This window comes from Sinohyriopsis cumingii, chromosome 2, assembly GCF_028554795.1.
Source record: "Sinohyriopsis cumingii isolate HCF-2022 chromosome 2, ASM2855479v2, whole genome shotgun sequence".
NCBI classification, from domain to species: Eukaryota; Metazoa; Mollusca; class Bivalvia; order Unionida; family Unionidae; genus Sinohyriopsis; species Sinohyriopsis cumingii.
The window spans coordinates 145,092,260-145,109,559 of NC_142962.1; the positions used below are offsets into that span (position 1 = coordinate 145,092,260).

A 17,300-nucleotide genomic window follows, 5' to 3' on the forward strand; every position below is an offset into this window, starting at 1 on the left:
AAGATAATGTCATGCATTTATTGGATTTCAAATATAATGTGTTATGCAATTTTTTTATAGACGAGAATGTATGTGCATATGCAGTAGTATTTGATGGCATCTCAGCACAAAAGTGGCTATGTAGTGCTGTAGTACATTCAGGCCGGACAAAGACCTCTAAGTGCGGAGACACTGAATGAGGTCAATTTCCAGCATTCCACAACATCATTTACAGAACTTATGCTCCTTGTGTCCATTAACCTGACTAAAGTTTCTGCAACATAATTTTCCCAAGGAATGTTGGATTTCAACCGAAATTGGCATGTGGCTTTATGTTGATGAGACCTTCAATGAATTCAGTTTCTAGCTTTGCACAATATTATTTACAAGCATTATTGTTCACAGGCACTATCTCCTTAATAGCCCATTCTCCAGACTTTGCAGTATAACTTTACAAATGGTTAATTGATTTCAATCAAATTTTGGTTTGGGCCTTTGTGTTGACAAGACCTTCAGTGAGTTTGATTTGCAGCATTCCACAACCTGAGACAGAGTTATGCCCCCTGCTTGCCCATCTTAATGACTAGGTACAAAGTAATACTTTTCCAAGGTTTGTTTAGTTTCACCTAAATTTGGCTTGTATACTTAGGTCACAATTATTTTCCCTATATAGTGTCTACATTTGTTTGTATGTACTGAACTTTCCTGTGTGTCCGAATCCTGATAAACTGTGTTAATCTAAAGTATCTTATTGGGTGAATATTGATGATGTCACCAAATTTGAATATTCCTTGCATATTGGATCACTTGTGCATCAATATTGCACATAAATTACAAACTTAGCCATTCTTTGACAATTTGGAAGAAATTTCGAAAAGCTAGGCTTGTTAAGATGTGACCTCATGGTGAAGTTTTTGTTGTAGGTTAACTTGCATTATTTTGAAAGGCTTAACTGTTAACATAACAGTATGTCATGGGTTATATATTTCACTTCCAGAAAAATTTCAATGCTCTACTACCTTATATACTGACTTATAATATGAGTCAAACTGCAGACTGCACAGACCCAGATCTGCCACCAGAAAATCTTGGTCTGTACAATTTATTATGAGTAATCAGTACAACAAACAACATAGACTTTGATCTGCAGGTACATTATGTTGAGACAGATCAGTGTGCATTGCCACCAAAAATAAATACAAAAATTATGGCCCCCCTGATTGCCTTCTGACTTTAGTTTCTGATTTATTGGATTTCAGCCAGACTAAGCATAAGCCTTATATGGATGATATCATAAATGAATTTTATTTCCAGCATTCCATATTAATATTTAGTTATGTCCCATAATCACCTGTTCTCCAGAATGCGGTTTCTATGGTATTACTTAATCAAGACAGGATTGTGAGCATACAGCTTGATACTAATGTGATCTTGAATCTGTTCAATTTCTAGAATTCAATCTTTTTTTGGAGGAGTTATGTCCCATGATTGCCCATTCTCAGAGTTATGTCCCATAACTTTGTTCTTCTGTTTAACCCATTACCTCATGCAAGTGCCTTTGGACACCTCTACTCTGTTCACATAAAAGCGTCCTTGGATGCCTCTACCTAGTTCGCATATAAGTGCATTTGGATGCCTCTACCCGATTTGCATACAAGCGCTGTTTTGATGCCTGCTGTAAACATCAGCCATTTTTAGCAGGTTTTCATAGCACCACCTTTGGGGAAAACCACCTGTTAGATACCTCATTCATTGCTGTGAATGACCATTACGTCAGATCACATGGTCGCTGTTTATGCTCAGGTCGAAATCTGCTATTTAAAGTAACTGGGTCGTATTCTCCACAATCCATAATGGAGGTCGCAGATTTTTTTCAGTTATCAGGCAGGCCTGTGTGTATGGAGTCGAATAGGTAATGTGTGTTCTACTTATATTGCACTGTGCTGGGTAACTTTGCTAAATGTGTATCGAAGGGCTAAAAAGCCATACACTCTATGAGGTAAAGGGCTAAAAAGCCATACACTCTAGGAGGTAAAGGGCTAAAAAGCCATACACTCTATGAGGTAAAGGGTTATGGCCCTGCAAAGCAAATCATAGTAAGTAGAGCATTTTGTGATGCACCAATTGCTAATGGAATGATCCCTCATTTGTAAGATTTTATCCATGAGCACCATTCTAATACCCATAATATACAGTTTAATTACTTTTCTTTTTTCATGTCAGGTAGGAAAAATTCCATTTATTTATAAACAGACTGTCTGATTTGGTGGAACAATACAGCAATACTCAATTTTTTTGCTAAAACCCAAGGGATTGAATGGTAGTTGTTCAACCCAAAGGGACTAAATGATAGTTGTTCAGCCAAAGGAACTGAATGATAGTTGTTCAAACCAAAGGGACTACATGGTAGTTGTTCAAACCAAAGGAACTGAATGATAGTTGTTCAAACCAAAGGGACTACATGGTAGTTGTTCAAACCAAAGGGACTAAATGGTAGTTGTTCAACCAAAGGAACTGAATGATAGTTGTTCAAACCAAAGAGGATGAATGGTAGTTATTAAGACCAAAGGGACTGAATGGTAGCTATTAAGACCAAAGGGATTGACAGATAGTTGTTCAAATCAAAGGAACTGAATGATAGTTGTTCAAACCAAAGAGGATGAATGGTAGCTATTAAGACCAAAGGGATTGACAGGTAGTTGTTCAAACCAAAGGTACTAAATGGTAGTTGTTTGGACCAAAGGGGTTGACTGGTAGTTGTTACAACCAAGGGGACTGAATGGTAGTTTTCAAACCAAAGGGACTGAATGGTAGTTCCTCTGAGACACTTATAAAACCTTGTAAACAGATTTTAAAATCTTCCAGCTAAAATTAGGAATTTTTATACAGGTCAGCCTTGCTTAAATGAAAATTATTTTGGATTTTTTATGTAGTAATTAATACACTTTTACAGTAATCGTTTATAGTTAGACATATTTAAGGTTTAGGCTTTATACTAATATAACTTTCGGGATCACTTAAACTCAAATTTAATAGTTACAGCCAGAGATTTAAAATGATCAATGCATTGAAAAATTTCAACATATGTTAAATATTAATCTTCATTTTTTTAAACAACTTAACATATATAGTGTTTATGACAAAGGCAGTTTTGAGTTTGACTTTGCACTCAAGTTGAGAAACTTAATACTGGGCCAGGTGAATCAATTGCTATAGCAAGGCATTCATTGGAAATCAGCTTCTGTGGTCCAAATTGGATTCTCAGTATAGTAAAACTCATTATTTGGATGGACCACAATGTGTGTATTATTTTTTGGCATTGTTTTACAGATATTTTATATCACCTTTAACATAATGCAACATATTTTAAACTACATTTGGCATAATTTGACATCTTTTACATCACCTATGTTATAGGAGATAAGATTCCGTCCACTGGCTGGATATGCACTGTTACAGGCCGAGGAGGAAGGCCGGAAGGTCTGCCGCATGAAGGTGATGGTGAGACAGTTCTTTGCTTACATATTCTATCTTTCGCTTCTGCTGGTCATCACGTATGTACATCTGAAGTATGATGGGTATTTGCAGACCAAGAGCATTGAATATGACTTCATCACTGCCACCACACCAGACTATGTCAGCTTTAGAAACATCAGCAGGTATATATAAATATTTACACTGTATAAGTTACTTTGGAATAATAGATAAACATTAATCCGTTTTTTATTTTGTTGATTCATTAAGTTTACATGTGTTTGCATATCCTATCTGTCATTTGACTTTTATAATTGAAAACTGGAAATCAGACTTTTAAGTTAAATTACACCTATCCAAGTGCTCGTGGATTTTTATCACTCTATGATATTTATTGAAGAATTTACTGGTAGTACAAATCCTGGGTATTGGATATTGTGAAAGTGAAAAAATGAGAGATTTTTTTTACAGAAAGCTGATTGTTACAAAGATTTTTCATAGTTTGCATACTTTTTACAAAGATTTTTCATAGTTTGCATACTTTTTACAAAGATTTTTCATAGTTTGCATACTTTTTACAAAGTTGTTTCAAAGAAATTGTGATCTGTAAAGGCAAACTCTTTAGACCACAGAGCCACCTGGGGGCCCTTTTACAAAGTTGTTTCAAAGAAATTATGATCACAGCCACCTTGGGGCCCTTTTGCAAAGTTGTTCCAAAGAAATTGTCATCACAGAGCCACCTGGGGGCCCTTTTACAAAGTTGTTTTGAAGAAATTGTGATGACAGAGCCACCTGGTGGCCCTTTAACAAAGTTGTTTTAAAAAGAAATTATATTCCTTCTGGCTATTATACTTCCATATAACTATGTTTCTGTTTGTTTCAGTATCAATGAATTCTGGGACTGGACTGAAAATGTCCTTACAAGAGGATTGCATCTACAAGATTCCAATACACTTGAAGAACATGGAGAACTTTTGGGAACAGCCAGGATGAGGCAGATACGAGGAGTTGGCAGTAAGGATAGTTTTTAAATAATGTCTCAGAATATAAGTTGATAAAGTTATAGGATTATTATGTCAAAATAACAATTACCTTCACCACAGGCAAGACCTCTTTTCTTTATTCATGATCGGCCATCAAGCAGTTGCAGTTATGTTTTACAGAGATGGCTGTACTTTTACACTCATTAGGCTTTAACATTATGTCATTGCATAAATTCAGGTAATGTGTTTTTGAAAAGATTTGTTAAAAATATTGCAAGAGTGGAATTTCATGTTCACAACATTGGTCATTTTGTCAAGTTATGACTATATAAGTCATGCAACATTGGTCATTTTGTCTAGTCATGACTGTATAAGCCATGCAACATTGGTCATTTTGTCTAGTCATGACAATATGTCATGCAACAGGGTCATTTTGTCTAGTCTTGACAATATAAGTCATGCAACAGTGGTCATTTTGTCAAGTTATGGCTATATAAGCCTTGCAACATTGGCAATACTGTATAGTCAATACTACATTGGTCATTTTGTCTGATCATTACTATAAAAGCCAAATATTTGCCAAAGAGACTGAAATAAGCTTAAGAATTCTATTTATTTAACCAGAACATATTCTGTTGATAAAAATGAACTTTTTTGTCCAACATGATATGTTCATTATTTTCTTCAGCATCACATCATTTCATAAAAATGGATAGCACTATACAATAAAAGATAGCATATTACAATAACAGATGTGTCTTTTTTTTTTCATTGCAGATCTGTGAGAAATAAACAAAGAATGATAGATTAAAGATTTTACAGGATGAAGGACTCTAAATGTTTTGGTTTGTGTTATTCATGTACCATTTTTTGTTGTCAATAAATTTATAATGGAATTTTTTATTGCAGTGACATGTCAGGCCAAATCAGTAGCTGAATTGTTGGGTGCCAGAATGCTGACAAATCGGACATGTCATGGCACCAGCTCCTATGATGAAAATACAAAGTCGTATGGGGAAAGTTGGAATGAAAGTTCACAGAACCTTTCCTGGATGTACAGCAGTGCGGCACAACTTGGCAGGTGGGCATGGTTTAGAAATATTTTCAATCATTTGAATCTAGTTGAGCCAGATCACCTAAAATGTGTGTAAGAACAAAATGCAGAAAAGACAATGGCTTAAATTTGTGATTAAAGCGTCACAAAATGGAATGCTCTTTGTAACAGAGAGAATGTGTCAAAATAAGCTTTAACCTTTTACCTCATGCAAGCACCTTTGGACGCCTCTACTCCATTTGCATGGAAGCGCCTTTTGACATTTCTACTCCATGCATGGAAGCGCCTTTTGACGTTTCTACTCCATTTGCATGGAAGCACCTTTTGACATCTGCTGTAAACATAGGCCATTTTTAGCAGGTTTTCGTAGCGCCACCTTCGGGGTAAACCCCCTATTAGATACCTCATTCATTGCTGTGAATGACCATTACGTGAGATCACATGGTCGCTGTTTATGCTCTGGTAGAAACCTGCTATTTGAAGTAACTGGGTTGTAATCTCCACTCTCCAAAATGGAGGTCGCGGATTTCGTTCAGTTCTTTTCATGATTAGAATCACAACTATGAAAGCTTCAATAACTTAGGTAAAGGCTCTGATATTGATGTAGGTAGCAATTAGTTTTTATAAATTATAAAATTCAGATGACTTAGTGATGTAGACGCAGACAAAGAACTTGTAAATTTCGAGTATGAGAAATGGCAGCTACGGTTGGTCATGTGGCTTCACTGACTTGATGGTGAACAAATTCTCTCAAGATTTTAAAGCATATAAAAAATTCTTCCAGGAAAAATAATTACACAGCTATAACGATCAGACTTTACTCTTAAATTTTTCCATACATAATAGATGTGTACCAAAAATGTAAAATGGTTAAAATTGCTGTTAAACGTGACATAAACTACACTGCTTAACAGTTAACAGGCAGGCCTATGTGTATGTAGTCAAATAGGTAACAGGTGTTCTATTTATAGCGCACTGCACTGGGTAACTTAGCTACATGTGAATCGGAGGGCTAAAAAGTCACACACTTTATGAGGTAGAGGGTTAAAATTGTTAATATTAATATTAATTGCAAGCAAAAAGCATTCTATTTTACATTACTGCCACCATATCACTGGCACACCGAATATAAACACACACCTGCACAATTATATATAGAATATATGTACATGTAAAGGATTTATTTTGAAAATGTTGAACCATTAAACTGCTTTAAACTTAAATGTGTTGTTAATGTGCAACATTCTCAGTTTAAACTGAAAACTTGGATTTGAGAAGAATGCGGTGGCTGGAGGTAAAAAGAATAAAATAGATGTATAAAAAACACATAAAATACAATAGATGTATAAAAGAACACATAAAATACAATAGATGTATAAAAAAACACATAAAATATAATAGATGTATAAAAAACATAATATGCATTAGATGTATTTAAAAAGCATGAAATAAAATAAATGTGTAAAAAAACAACCCCAAAATACAATAAATGTATTATAAAAAGCATAAAATACATAAGATTTTTTTTTTAAAAAAACCAAATACAATAGATGGATAAAAATCAACCCCAAAACTACAATAGATGTATAAAAAACCCAAAATGAAATAGATATATTTAAAAAAAGAAACAATAGATGAATTTTAAAAAATGCAATAGATGTACAGTACACACAAGGTTAAGTTTGTTGCAGTTTCATTGATCAGCATACCATGATAAACCCAAGCTAGAAGAGAAGACTGTACCCGAATGTTTCCAAATTTAGGTAAATTTATATCAAAGAAGGCCTTGTCTGATAAGCACACATTGTGTGAGTCTTGCTTTTGTGACTTCCTGGTGCAAAAATCTTTAGACCTGTAGGCTATTTGTGGCATAATTTTTATCCAAAATTGGCAAAAAAATTAATTTCTAAAGTGTCATTCATTGTTTTCATAATTGATGGAAAACATAAGCAAGAAGGCTTCACTTTTTGGAATTTCCCAACCTAAATATAGCATTTTCCCGAAATCAGACCTTAGTGTAACTTACTTAGATTGGTCAGTATCTTTTGCTACACATTGTATTTTGGACTTCCTGTATTTCATGACTGAGCAGAAATTATTGATTAACTGCAGTATCAAGTGTTGACATTGTAGGTTTATGAAAGATAACTTACATTAAGTTGGTCAGAAAGCAACAATACAAAATTTATCAAATACTAATGACCAACTCAGAGGCAAACCTAGATGCAAAACTATTTTTGGAAAGCATTAAAAATGATTGGAATGAATCTCATAAAGAAAGTAAAAGGCTGTGTTTGTACTTCCTATGGTATAAATGTTTTGTTGTTAGACATCCAACAGTAAAGCTGTTATGTCCTCTGTTTCAGTGGGAATAAGCTTGGATTCTTGGGTACCTATGGTGGTGGTGGATATGTTCAAACTCTGGGAACAAGTGAGGCAGAGACAGCTAGTGTTGTGGCCAACCTCAGGAGCAAGGGATGGATAGATCTAAGGTACACAAAGTACAGGGTAATAAAGTTATTTTATGCACCAAATTGTAACACTTCTTCGGACATATAGAAGCTAACTCATACAATACTGGTATGATCAGAACGATTCATGGAAAAATTATATCAATAAGATGCAAATCTAATTTAAATTTTTTTAGATTTGTTCAAATTGCAACAAAAAAACTCAATTCTTTTGCACTGAGCAAAACTATATTGTCGTGTCTTGCAAGTTATTATAATAAGTTCACAGGTATATACTATTTGCTTAATGTAATAGGCTGCCATTTTCAATATTGACACTGATCTTGGCTAGCACTGTATATACTATTTTCTTAATGTAATAGGCTGCCATTTTCAATATTAACACTGATCTTGGCTAGCACTGTCTATACTATTTTCTTAATATAATCGGCTGCCATTTTCAGTATTAACACTGATCTTGGCTAGCACTGTATATACTATTTGCTTAATGTAATATGCTGTCATTTTCAATATTAACACTGATCTTGGCTAGCACTGTCTATACTATTTTCTTAATGTAATAGGCTGCCATTTTCAATATTAACACTGATCTTGGCTAGCACTGTATATACTATTTGCTTAATGTAATAGGCTGCCATTTTCAATATTAACACTGATCTTGGCTAGCACTGTATATACTATTTTCTTAATGTAATAGGCTGCCATTTTCAATATTAACACTGATCTTGGCTAGCACTGTATATACTATTTGCTTAATGTAATAGGCTGCCATTTTCAGTATTAACACTGATCTTGGCTAGCACTGTATATATATTTGCCAGAATTAATCAATTTCCCTTCCATTATCCCTCTGACCTGACTGAAATGGGGGTGGGGGATATATTCAGAGTGATGTCCATCTGTCCATATCTAGAAGAGGGGGTTTCCATAACATAACTTTGGTTTTGATGGTTTGGCGGGGGGTAGCTTCTGTAACCTCATTTTTACTATGGATTTGGGCCTGTCAGGTACTATAAATTTACAAAAGCAGAAAAAGTAATTTTCCTTTCTGGCTTGCAACTGTAGTTTACTGTGCCTAACCTTCTTAAACCTCATAGGTAGTCAACACGTCAACAGAAAGCTAAGAAGTGAACGTCACCAGAGCTGAAATTGTAATTATTTTTGTTTATAATATAAGTCAGGTTTCCTTGACCCAGTTTTCAGGAAACTTCATAGATGGTCTACACTTGGGCAGAAGTGAAAAGTCAAGATCACAGGAAATAAATTGTCATTTTGGGTTTCACATGAAAAGTCCACTTCCTCATGTTTACTGCACCCATTTTTTTATCATCTTCATAGTTGCATTACACTTGAGAAAAGAAGCTCTCTCTTTTTTCTGAGATCGACAAGTCAGTAGTCAAGGTCACTGGACATAATATTGCAAAATTGTGCACAATCAAGTGATGAGGTTGTGTGGTTAACCATTTTTCTGACAGCTATTTTGAACACAGATTGTTGCTTTAAGAAATACATAAATACATTTTACTCATTCATGCTCTTTCTGTTCTTTCTAGTACAAGGGCAGTAGTTTTCGAGTTCACTAAATTCAGTGCTGGTACCGAGATGACAGCTCTGGTTTCATTTCTCGTGGAATTCCAACTGACAGGCAGGATTGTCACTAGCTATGAGACCCTCAGTCACCATCTACTGTGGTTCCAGCAGGGACAGGCTGACCCACTTCTTGTCTGTGAAGTAAGTAATGGATATCAGGGTTCTCAATAGATTTAAAAACTGAAGAGTCATTTGACCCTTGACCCCAATATCTCAAAAGTACAAATTAAAATCTTAAGAATATAAACTGAAATCTCAAGAGTCCTTTGTTGTTTTTTTTTTATAGTCATAAGCTCATAGCTAGGATTGTTTATTATTTGTGGAGTAAACTGATGTTTATGATTTTTGTCTCATGTTGAATAAAGAGAAACATATGTACAGTATTTTGTAAGAGACTCTGACTTAGTTGACAGTGAAAATGACATGATCATTGCTGATTTTTGTATAAGTCCTTCATCATGAAATAAATTGTCCTGAACTGTGTGACCTTTGACTCTCTTACCCTCTATAACAGAGTTGTCAATCTGTTATTCTATCACATAAGCTACGGTCTGGTGTTTTGTCTTTGTTCTACAAGCTTCAATGACATTTAGATGGTCAGGTTTTTTTATGATGACTTAGTGCACTTTTTTGAAGATTGGATCTGCCTTGGGCAAATGGGGTTAATTTTCCAGTATCCTTACACCATTTACATCTCATCACTATATTTCCATCTTTAAAAAATTTGTCACCTATGGAAATTTACTTTTCCACTCTACCTTAAATTTTCTAACAAATTTCAGAGATTAAGTCTTCTTCTCCACAGAGTGGACACAAACTTTCTGTTGTTTATTTTTAGTCCGAGGTCAGAAAATTCATCATTGGCAGGTCACTTCTGAGACTGCGACAGAAAAGAAAATACACTTCTTTCCACCATTCTGATTTAAAAGTTCAGATGTATTCACTGAGCATAATGTCCTGTAAATTTTGAATGAATGATACATTAATTGGAACATGTGAGTTTTTAAACATTTTGTCCATTGAAGCAAACCAGTCACCAATAAAACACAATTCAAGTTTGTCCATTACCTTTGACAACTGGCTTCATGAGCAGCCAGATTTACAAAAATTTTCTCCAATATAGTATAATTTGATGTGCAATCAAACAAACACCAATATTTGATCAGAAGTTAATCCAAGCAAATCATAATTCTGAATTTTCAAACATTTCACCAAATGAAGCAAATTAAATGATAGGAGAGGACAATTGGAGTTTGACAACTTTCCTTTGACAACTGGCTTCGCACTGCCGTATTAACCAGTTTTGTATGTTTGATTATAATTTGATGGGCAATCTAAACAAGTCCTGATATATATATGATAAAAACTTAATCCATTAAGTTATAATTGTTTCCCCCTTCCTCTAACCATCATAAATATCAAAGATAATCTAACATTGATTTAACTATGCACACCTAAGCATGACATCAGTGACCTGTGAGCTACACCATATCATTTTTACATAGCTGTGATATTATTAGGTTGTTGTTGTTGTTGTTGTTGTAGGGTTTAACGCCATTTTTCAGCACACGATAGGCTATACATGGCGGCCAGTATTAATGGTGGAGGAAGAACCCGGGAAAACCTGGAAAGAACCACCGACCCACGAGAAGCTACTGGCAAGCTTTCTCACATACCCACATTGGGTGAATCCGAGACTCGAACCTACGCAGACAGAGGTGAGATGGCAATGATCCGTAACGGAGAGCGCGTTAGACCACTCGGCCACTCGGGGCCCCTATTATTAGGTAACAAAGTGTAATTGGAGTCAAGCATCATATTGATGGGGACGTTTGGCATTCATATCATATTGACAAAAATTCAACTCCATATTGACACACATCTCATTTGAACATGAAAATTTTAAAGTTCCAAATTGACACACATCTCATTTGAACATGAACATTTTAAAGTTCCATATTGACACACATCTCATTTGAACATGAACATTTTAAAGCTCCATATTGACACATATATCATTTGAGCATGAAAATTAAATTCCATCAAATTATTCAAATGTGTGAATTTGATCTCTTTGTCTGCTGACTGAGAAGTTCTTAAGATCCAACGATGAGCCAAATTTTGTTTGATGCATTGCCTGTGTCAAATGAATGTCTTTGACACCAATGATTGTAAACTCCTTAATAAGATGAAACAGACTTAATGGAGACAAAGAAATCTTTCTGGCCTATCACAAATTAAATTGTATATTTGTCAGTTGATAATATACCGTGTATGTTTATTGTCTTTGACTGACACTTGGCATATGAATGTTACATTTGGAGAATTTATGTTCTGCTACACGTGCTATGCCAATCATTGACTTGTCAGATTGCCAGTTTCTCTTCTTCTTTTTCAAATTTTAAATTGTTTAAAGAATGTAATTGAATATCATTTTCATTATTACTTTTTGCATGATTTTGCTTACATTTAGTTAAGTTATTGTCAATGGGTATATTTACCTCATCACCGAGCACACTTTCTATGGGGAAATTTTTTGACAAATTTGTTAACGCGATCCTGCTTATATCACGATGTTATTTTTTGGACCCTGAGCATCACGTTTTAATGATTTTGTTTACCTGTATCTCATTTGAGCACAACAAATTCATCTCCAGATCATTTATTCCCAAATAAATTTTATACCTGATTCAATATGTCCTCAAAATTTGATGTAGAAAGAAAGAGCAAGTTTTATCAAGTTGAATAAGGGAAGCTTTCATTTCTCTCCATTATAACAGAGCATCAGAACATTTTGTAATTTATGCTTTTGAAAATTTTGTTTTACTAAAAGTAATGAGATCTTTAAGCAAAAGTCTATTGTCCCCCTGCTAGTATGCTTTGGAAATTTTGTCAAATGTTTGCAGAGATGTGATATTCAGTGGTAAGGAATCACCTGGAGTATAGCCACCATCATGACTTTAATATTTCTGATTGCATATCATTGATTTTCTCCCACAGATTTTATATGTTGAATCAGTTGCAAATTATATTACATTGGCAGATCTGGTATAGTATCCTTTTTATCACATGTACACAGATTCTGTTACAAATTATATTACATTGGTAGATGTGGTAGAATATCCTTTATATTACATGTACACAAATTCAGTTACAAATTATATTACATTGGTAGATGTGGTAGAATATCCTTTATATTACATGTACACAAATTCAGTTACAAATTATATTACATTGGTAGATGTGGTAGAATATCCTTTATATTACATGTACACAGATTCAGTTACAAATTATATTACATTGGTAGATGTGGTAGAATATCCTTTATATTACATGTACACAGATTCAGTTACAAATTATATTACATTGGTAGATGTGCTATGATATCCTTTTTGTCATGTGGGTAACAATAATACAATCCTTTGTTGCAGGTGATATTGTTCCTAGTGGTTATGTATACCCTTGTGCATCTGGCTGTGAGCATTCGGGATCAGAAGAAAAAGTTCTTCATGGATTTCTGGAATTGGTACGAGATGCTGACGACTCTTCTGTGCATTCTTTCAGTTGGCCTGTATGTGGGATCAGTAGTGGAGGCCACCAATACATTCCGGAGCTACTTTAACAACAAAAATGGCTTTACCAATTTTGAGCGTACAATATATGTTCATACTGCAATGAAATATGTACAGGCCTGGCTCCTCTTCCTGCTGATATTCAAGGTGGGTATCAGTTTCTATATAGCCCTTACAAATATTCAAGGTGGGTATCAATTTCTATATACCTATTGCTGATATTCAAAGTGGATATCAATTTCTATATACCTATTAATGATATTCAAAGTGGGTATCAATTTCTAAATACCTATTACTGATATTCAAGGTGGGTATCAATTTCTATATATCTATTACTGCTATTCAGGGTGGGTATCAATTTCTATATACCTATTACTGATATTCAAGGTCGATATCCATTTCTATATACCTGTTACTGATATTCAAGGTGGGTATCAATTTCTGTATACCTATTACTGATATTCAAAGTGGGTATCCATTTCTGTATACCTATTACTGATATTCAAGGTGGGTATCACTTTCTATATACCTATTAATGATATTCAAAGTGGGTATCCATTTCTGTATACCTATTACAGATATTCAAGGTGGGTATCAATTTCTGTATAACTATTACTGGTATTCAAGGTGGGTATCAATTTCTATAGACCTATTACTGATATTCAAGGTGGGTATTAATTTCTATATACCTATTGCTGATATTCAAAGTGAGTATCAATTTCTATATACATATTAATGATATTCAAAGTGGGTATCAATTTCTATATACCTATTACTGATATTCAAGGTGGGTATCAATTTCTGTAGAACCCTTACTGATATTCAAGGTGGGAATCAAAAATTCTTATATAGCCCTTACTGATATTCAATGTGGGTATCAATTTCTATATAGCCCTTACAGATTTTCAAGGTGGGTATTAATTTATATATAGCCCCATCTTATATTCTATGCAGGTATCAATTTCCATAGAGTCCTTACAGATATTCAAGGTGGGAATCAATTTCTATATAACCTTACTGATAATCAAGGCGGGTATCAATTCTTATATAACCTTGCTGATAATCAAGATGTTTATTAATTTCTATATAGCCCTTTGTCTTCAAAAAGTATTGCTGTAAAAAGCATTTTTTAGCCATACACTGGTTATTTTCTCCAAAAATGTTTTTATCATTAGCATAACTTATTTTAATCCCAAATAATTATCAAGAGTGCATAACCTTATATACAGACTCTGGAACATATTTGTGTAGATTTCCCAGTCTTTCCATGAGGCCTGATGCATTTACTGGTTGATATTATCACTACTCTTCCTCAATGGATAGACATATTAATATTGGGTTTGCACTGAAAGACTTCTTATGATGTCTACATGGTCCAAAATGAAAATGGTGCTGATCTGATGTCTGTAATGAAGGCCATCTTGAAAACCTTCTTATCACTACTCCTCCAACATGGATGGTTATATCAACATGGAGTTTTCACTAAGAGATATTTCATGATGTCTATTTGGTCCTAAATGAAAATCCTACTGATCTGGCATCCAGTATGGCTGCCATGGTAGCCAACCTTAAACATATTGTTATTGCTACCTCCCTGAATGTATAGTCATTTTAGCGTGGGGTTTTTACTAAAAGACTTCTGACATCAAGTATGGCTGCTACAGCTGCCATCTAAAAAATACTTTTATTGCTACCTCTCCTACATGGATGGTCGTATCAACACATTTTCACAAAAAGACTTCTTACCTTCTGTTAGTCTTAAAACTAAATAATATAGATCTGAAATCCAATATAGCCACAACAACAGCCATCTTGAAAATCTTGTTATTGCTACTCCTGAATGGAAAGTCATATCTTGAAAATAGCACTATCTTGACTCCTCCTAAATGAATGACTATACTAACATGGTGTCTTCTCTCTCTTAATATACCTAGTTTGTCCTAAATGAAATGGTGCCATCTTATATTGTTATCTTTACTCCTCCCAAATGGATGGCCATACTAACATGGTGTTTTCACCCTCTTAATATACATGTACCTAGTTTATATTGGCAACAATGATTGTCTTAATAAATCTTGTTGTTATTATTTCCCCATAATGGATAGTCGTTATGACATGTGGGTTTTCCCTAGAACACTTCATCCTAAAAGAAAGTGGTATCAGGATGACACCCTATATGTACATCACAGCAGCTAATTTGAAAATTTATTATTGCTGAAAAGTATCAGAGATGGCTTCAACACTTGACAGTTTAAAGGAAGGAATGGTCTTATCATGAATTTCTGGAAATTCTTTTCACCCAGCAGAACACTGGTAATCTTGAGGGACTATTGTTCACTTTCCACACTGAAAGCTATGCAAAACCTTAAATTTGATAAATCATTAATATCACACACTTGGACAGAAATGTGATTTGTTCATACAGTATGGAACAAATATTCTATACTGTCAGCTACCTAGTCACATTGATATTAAGGGTAGTGATGGGGCAGCTAAAGCAGCCAAGTGCCCTGCAGTCACCTGATTCTGAATGGGACATCCCATATACAAAACAAAATTATTATAAAAGTCAGCATGTTATGTAAAAATGGTAAAAATATCAGGAATGAAAACTCCATAAACAAGCTTTGTAACATGAAACCCATTATTAGAGATAAGCTTCCATACATGCCAAGTTTTCTGGGATCAAATTGGGGTGATCAGTGTTCACAATCAGGGAGATTGGATCCAAATCAGAGAGTTTAGGGTAACAATCATTTTTGTCATAAATTTAAACATGAAAGTGCACATCATACCAAAACTAAGTAAATTAACTGCAATGAATAATAGTTACTTAACTGCAATGAATAATAGTTACTTAACTACAGTGAATAATAGTTACTTAACTACAGTGAATAATAGTTACTTAACTACAATGAATAATAGTTACTTAACTGCAATGAATAATAGTTACTTAACTGCAATGAATAATAGTTACTTAACTCCAGTGAATAATAGTTACTTAAATACAGTGAATAATATTTACTTAACTACAATGAATAATACTTACTTAACTGCAGTGAATAATATTTACTTAACTATAATGAATAATAGTTACTTAACTACAGTGAATAATGGTTACTTAACTACAGTGAATAATAGTTACTTAACTACAGTGAATAATGGTTACTTAACTATAATGAATAATAGTTACTTAACTACAGTGAATAATGGTTACTTAACTATAATGAATAATAGTTACTTAACTACAGTGAATAATATTTACTTAACTACAATGAATAATACTTACTTAACTGCAGTGAATAATAGTTACTTAACTGCAATGAATAATAGTTACATAACTGCAATGAATAATAGTTACTTAACTATAATGAATAATAGTTACTTAACTATAATGAATAATAGTTACTTAACTACAGTGAATAATGGTTACTTAACTATAATGAATAATAGTTACTTAACTACAATGAATAATAATTACTTAACTACAATGAATACTATTTACTTACCTACAGTGAATAATAGTTACCTAACTACAATGAATAATAGTTACTTAACTACAATGAGTAATAGTTACTCAGCTTTATAAAGTTTCTTATGTTATTTTTTCTGTGCTTCACACATTTAAATTTGTTTATCCAAGCACTGTTGAACTTGCAAACATATTTTTGTCAATGGCTTATTTTCCTTTGAATCAGTTAGCATATGTTTCAACATGGTACCAAAATTATATTTCCAAAGAGTTCAAGAACTGTTTTTATATTTGTTGCATATACATGACACATTACTCAGTATTGAAATATTCATGAACAACACAAATTATGTATACAATAAATGCATCAGTACATGTTGCTTGCAATAATTTGATTGGTTGTTAGGTAGATAACAACTTGATTGATGGATTGTGATAGTCATAAACAGTCTATTGAATGTGCATATAGTTGGAAATACCTGTCAATTTTCACCGTGTGAGACGGAAGTTTTTCTAATGCAAATGCAATGAAAGGACTTTAACATTGCTGTACCACTGGAGAAAATCTTGACCTTTTTGAGTGAATGAAATTTATACAACAAATTATGACCATATATTTTATATACATTTTACAGAACTAGAACATCTTAACTTATTTAATCATGTAGGATGACATGTTTGCATTTATTTGGAAGGCTTTATCTT

The 17,300-nt window shown here is 33.7% G+C and overlaps 1 protein-coding gene across 1 annotated transcript in view; it reads left to right on the top strand.

Moving 5' to 3' along the window:
- Positions 1–17,300, top strand: part of LOC149806015 (polycystin-1-like) — an 87,562-nt gene that overhangs the window by 61,599 nt on the left and 8,663 nt on the right. Inside the window, exons 27-32 of the mRNA XM_089934985.1 lie at positions 3,397–3,638; positions 4,337–4,467; positions 5,346–5,517; positions 7,857–7,982; positions 9,515–9,692; positions 12,983–13,270. Of these exons, the coding sequence (XP_089791111.1) occupies positions 3,397–3,638; positions 4,337–4,467; positions 5,346–5,517; positions 7,857–7,982; positions 9,515–9,692; positions 12,983–13,270 (1,137 nt within the window). The remainder of the gene's footprint in view (positions 1–3,396; positions 3,639–4,336; positions 4,468–5,345; positions 5,518–7,856; positions 7,983–9,514; positions 9,693–12,982; positions 13,271–17,300) is intronic.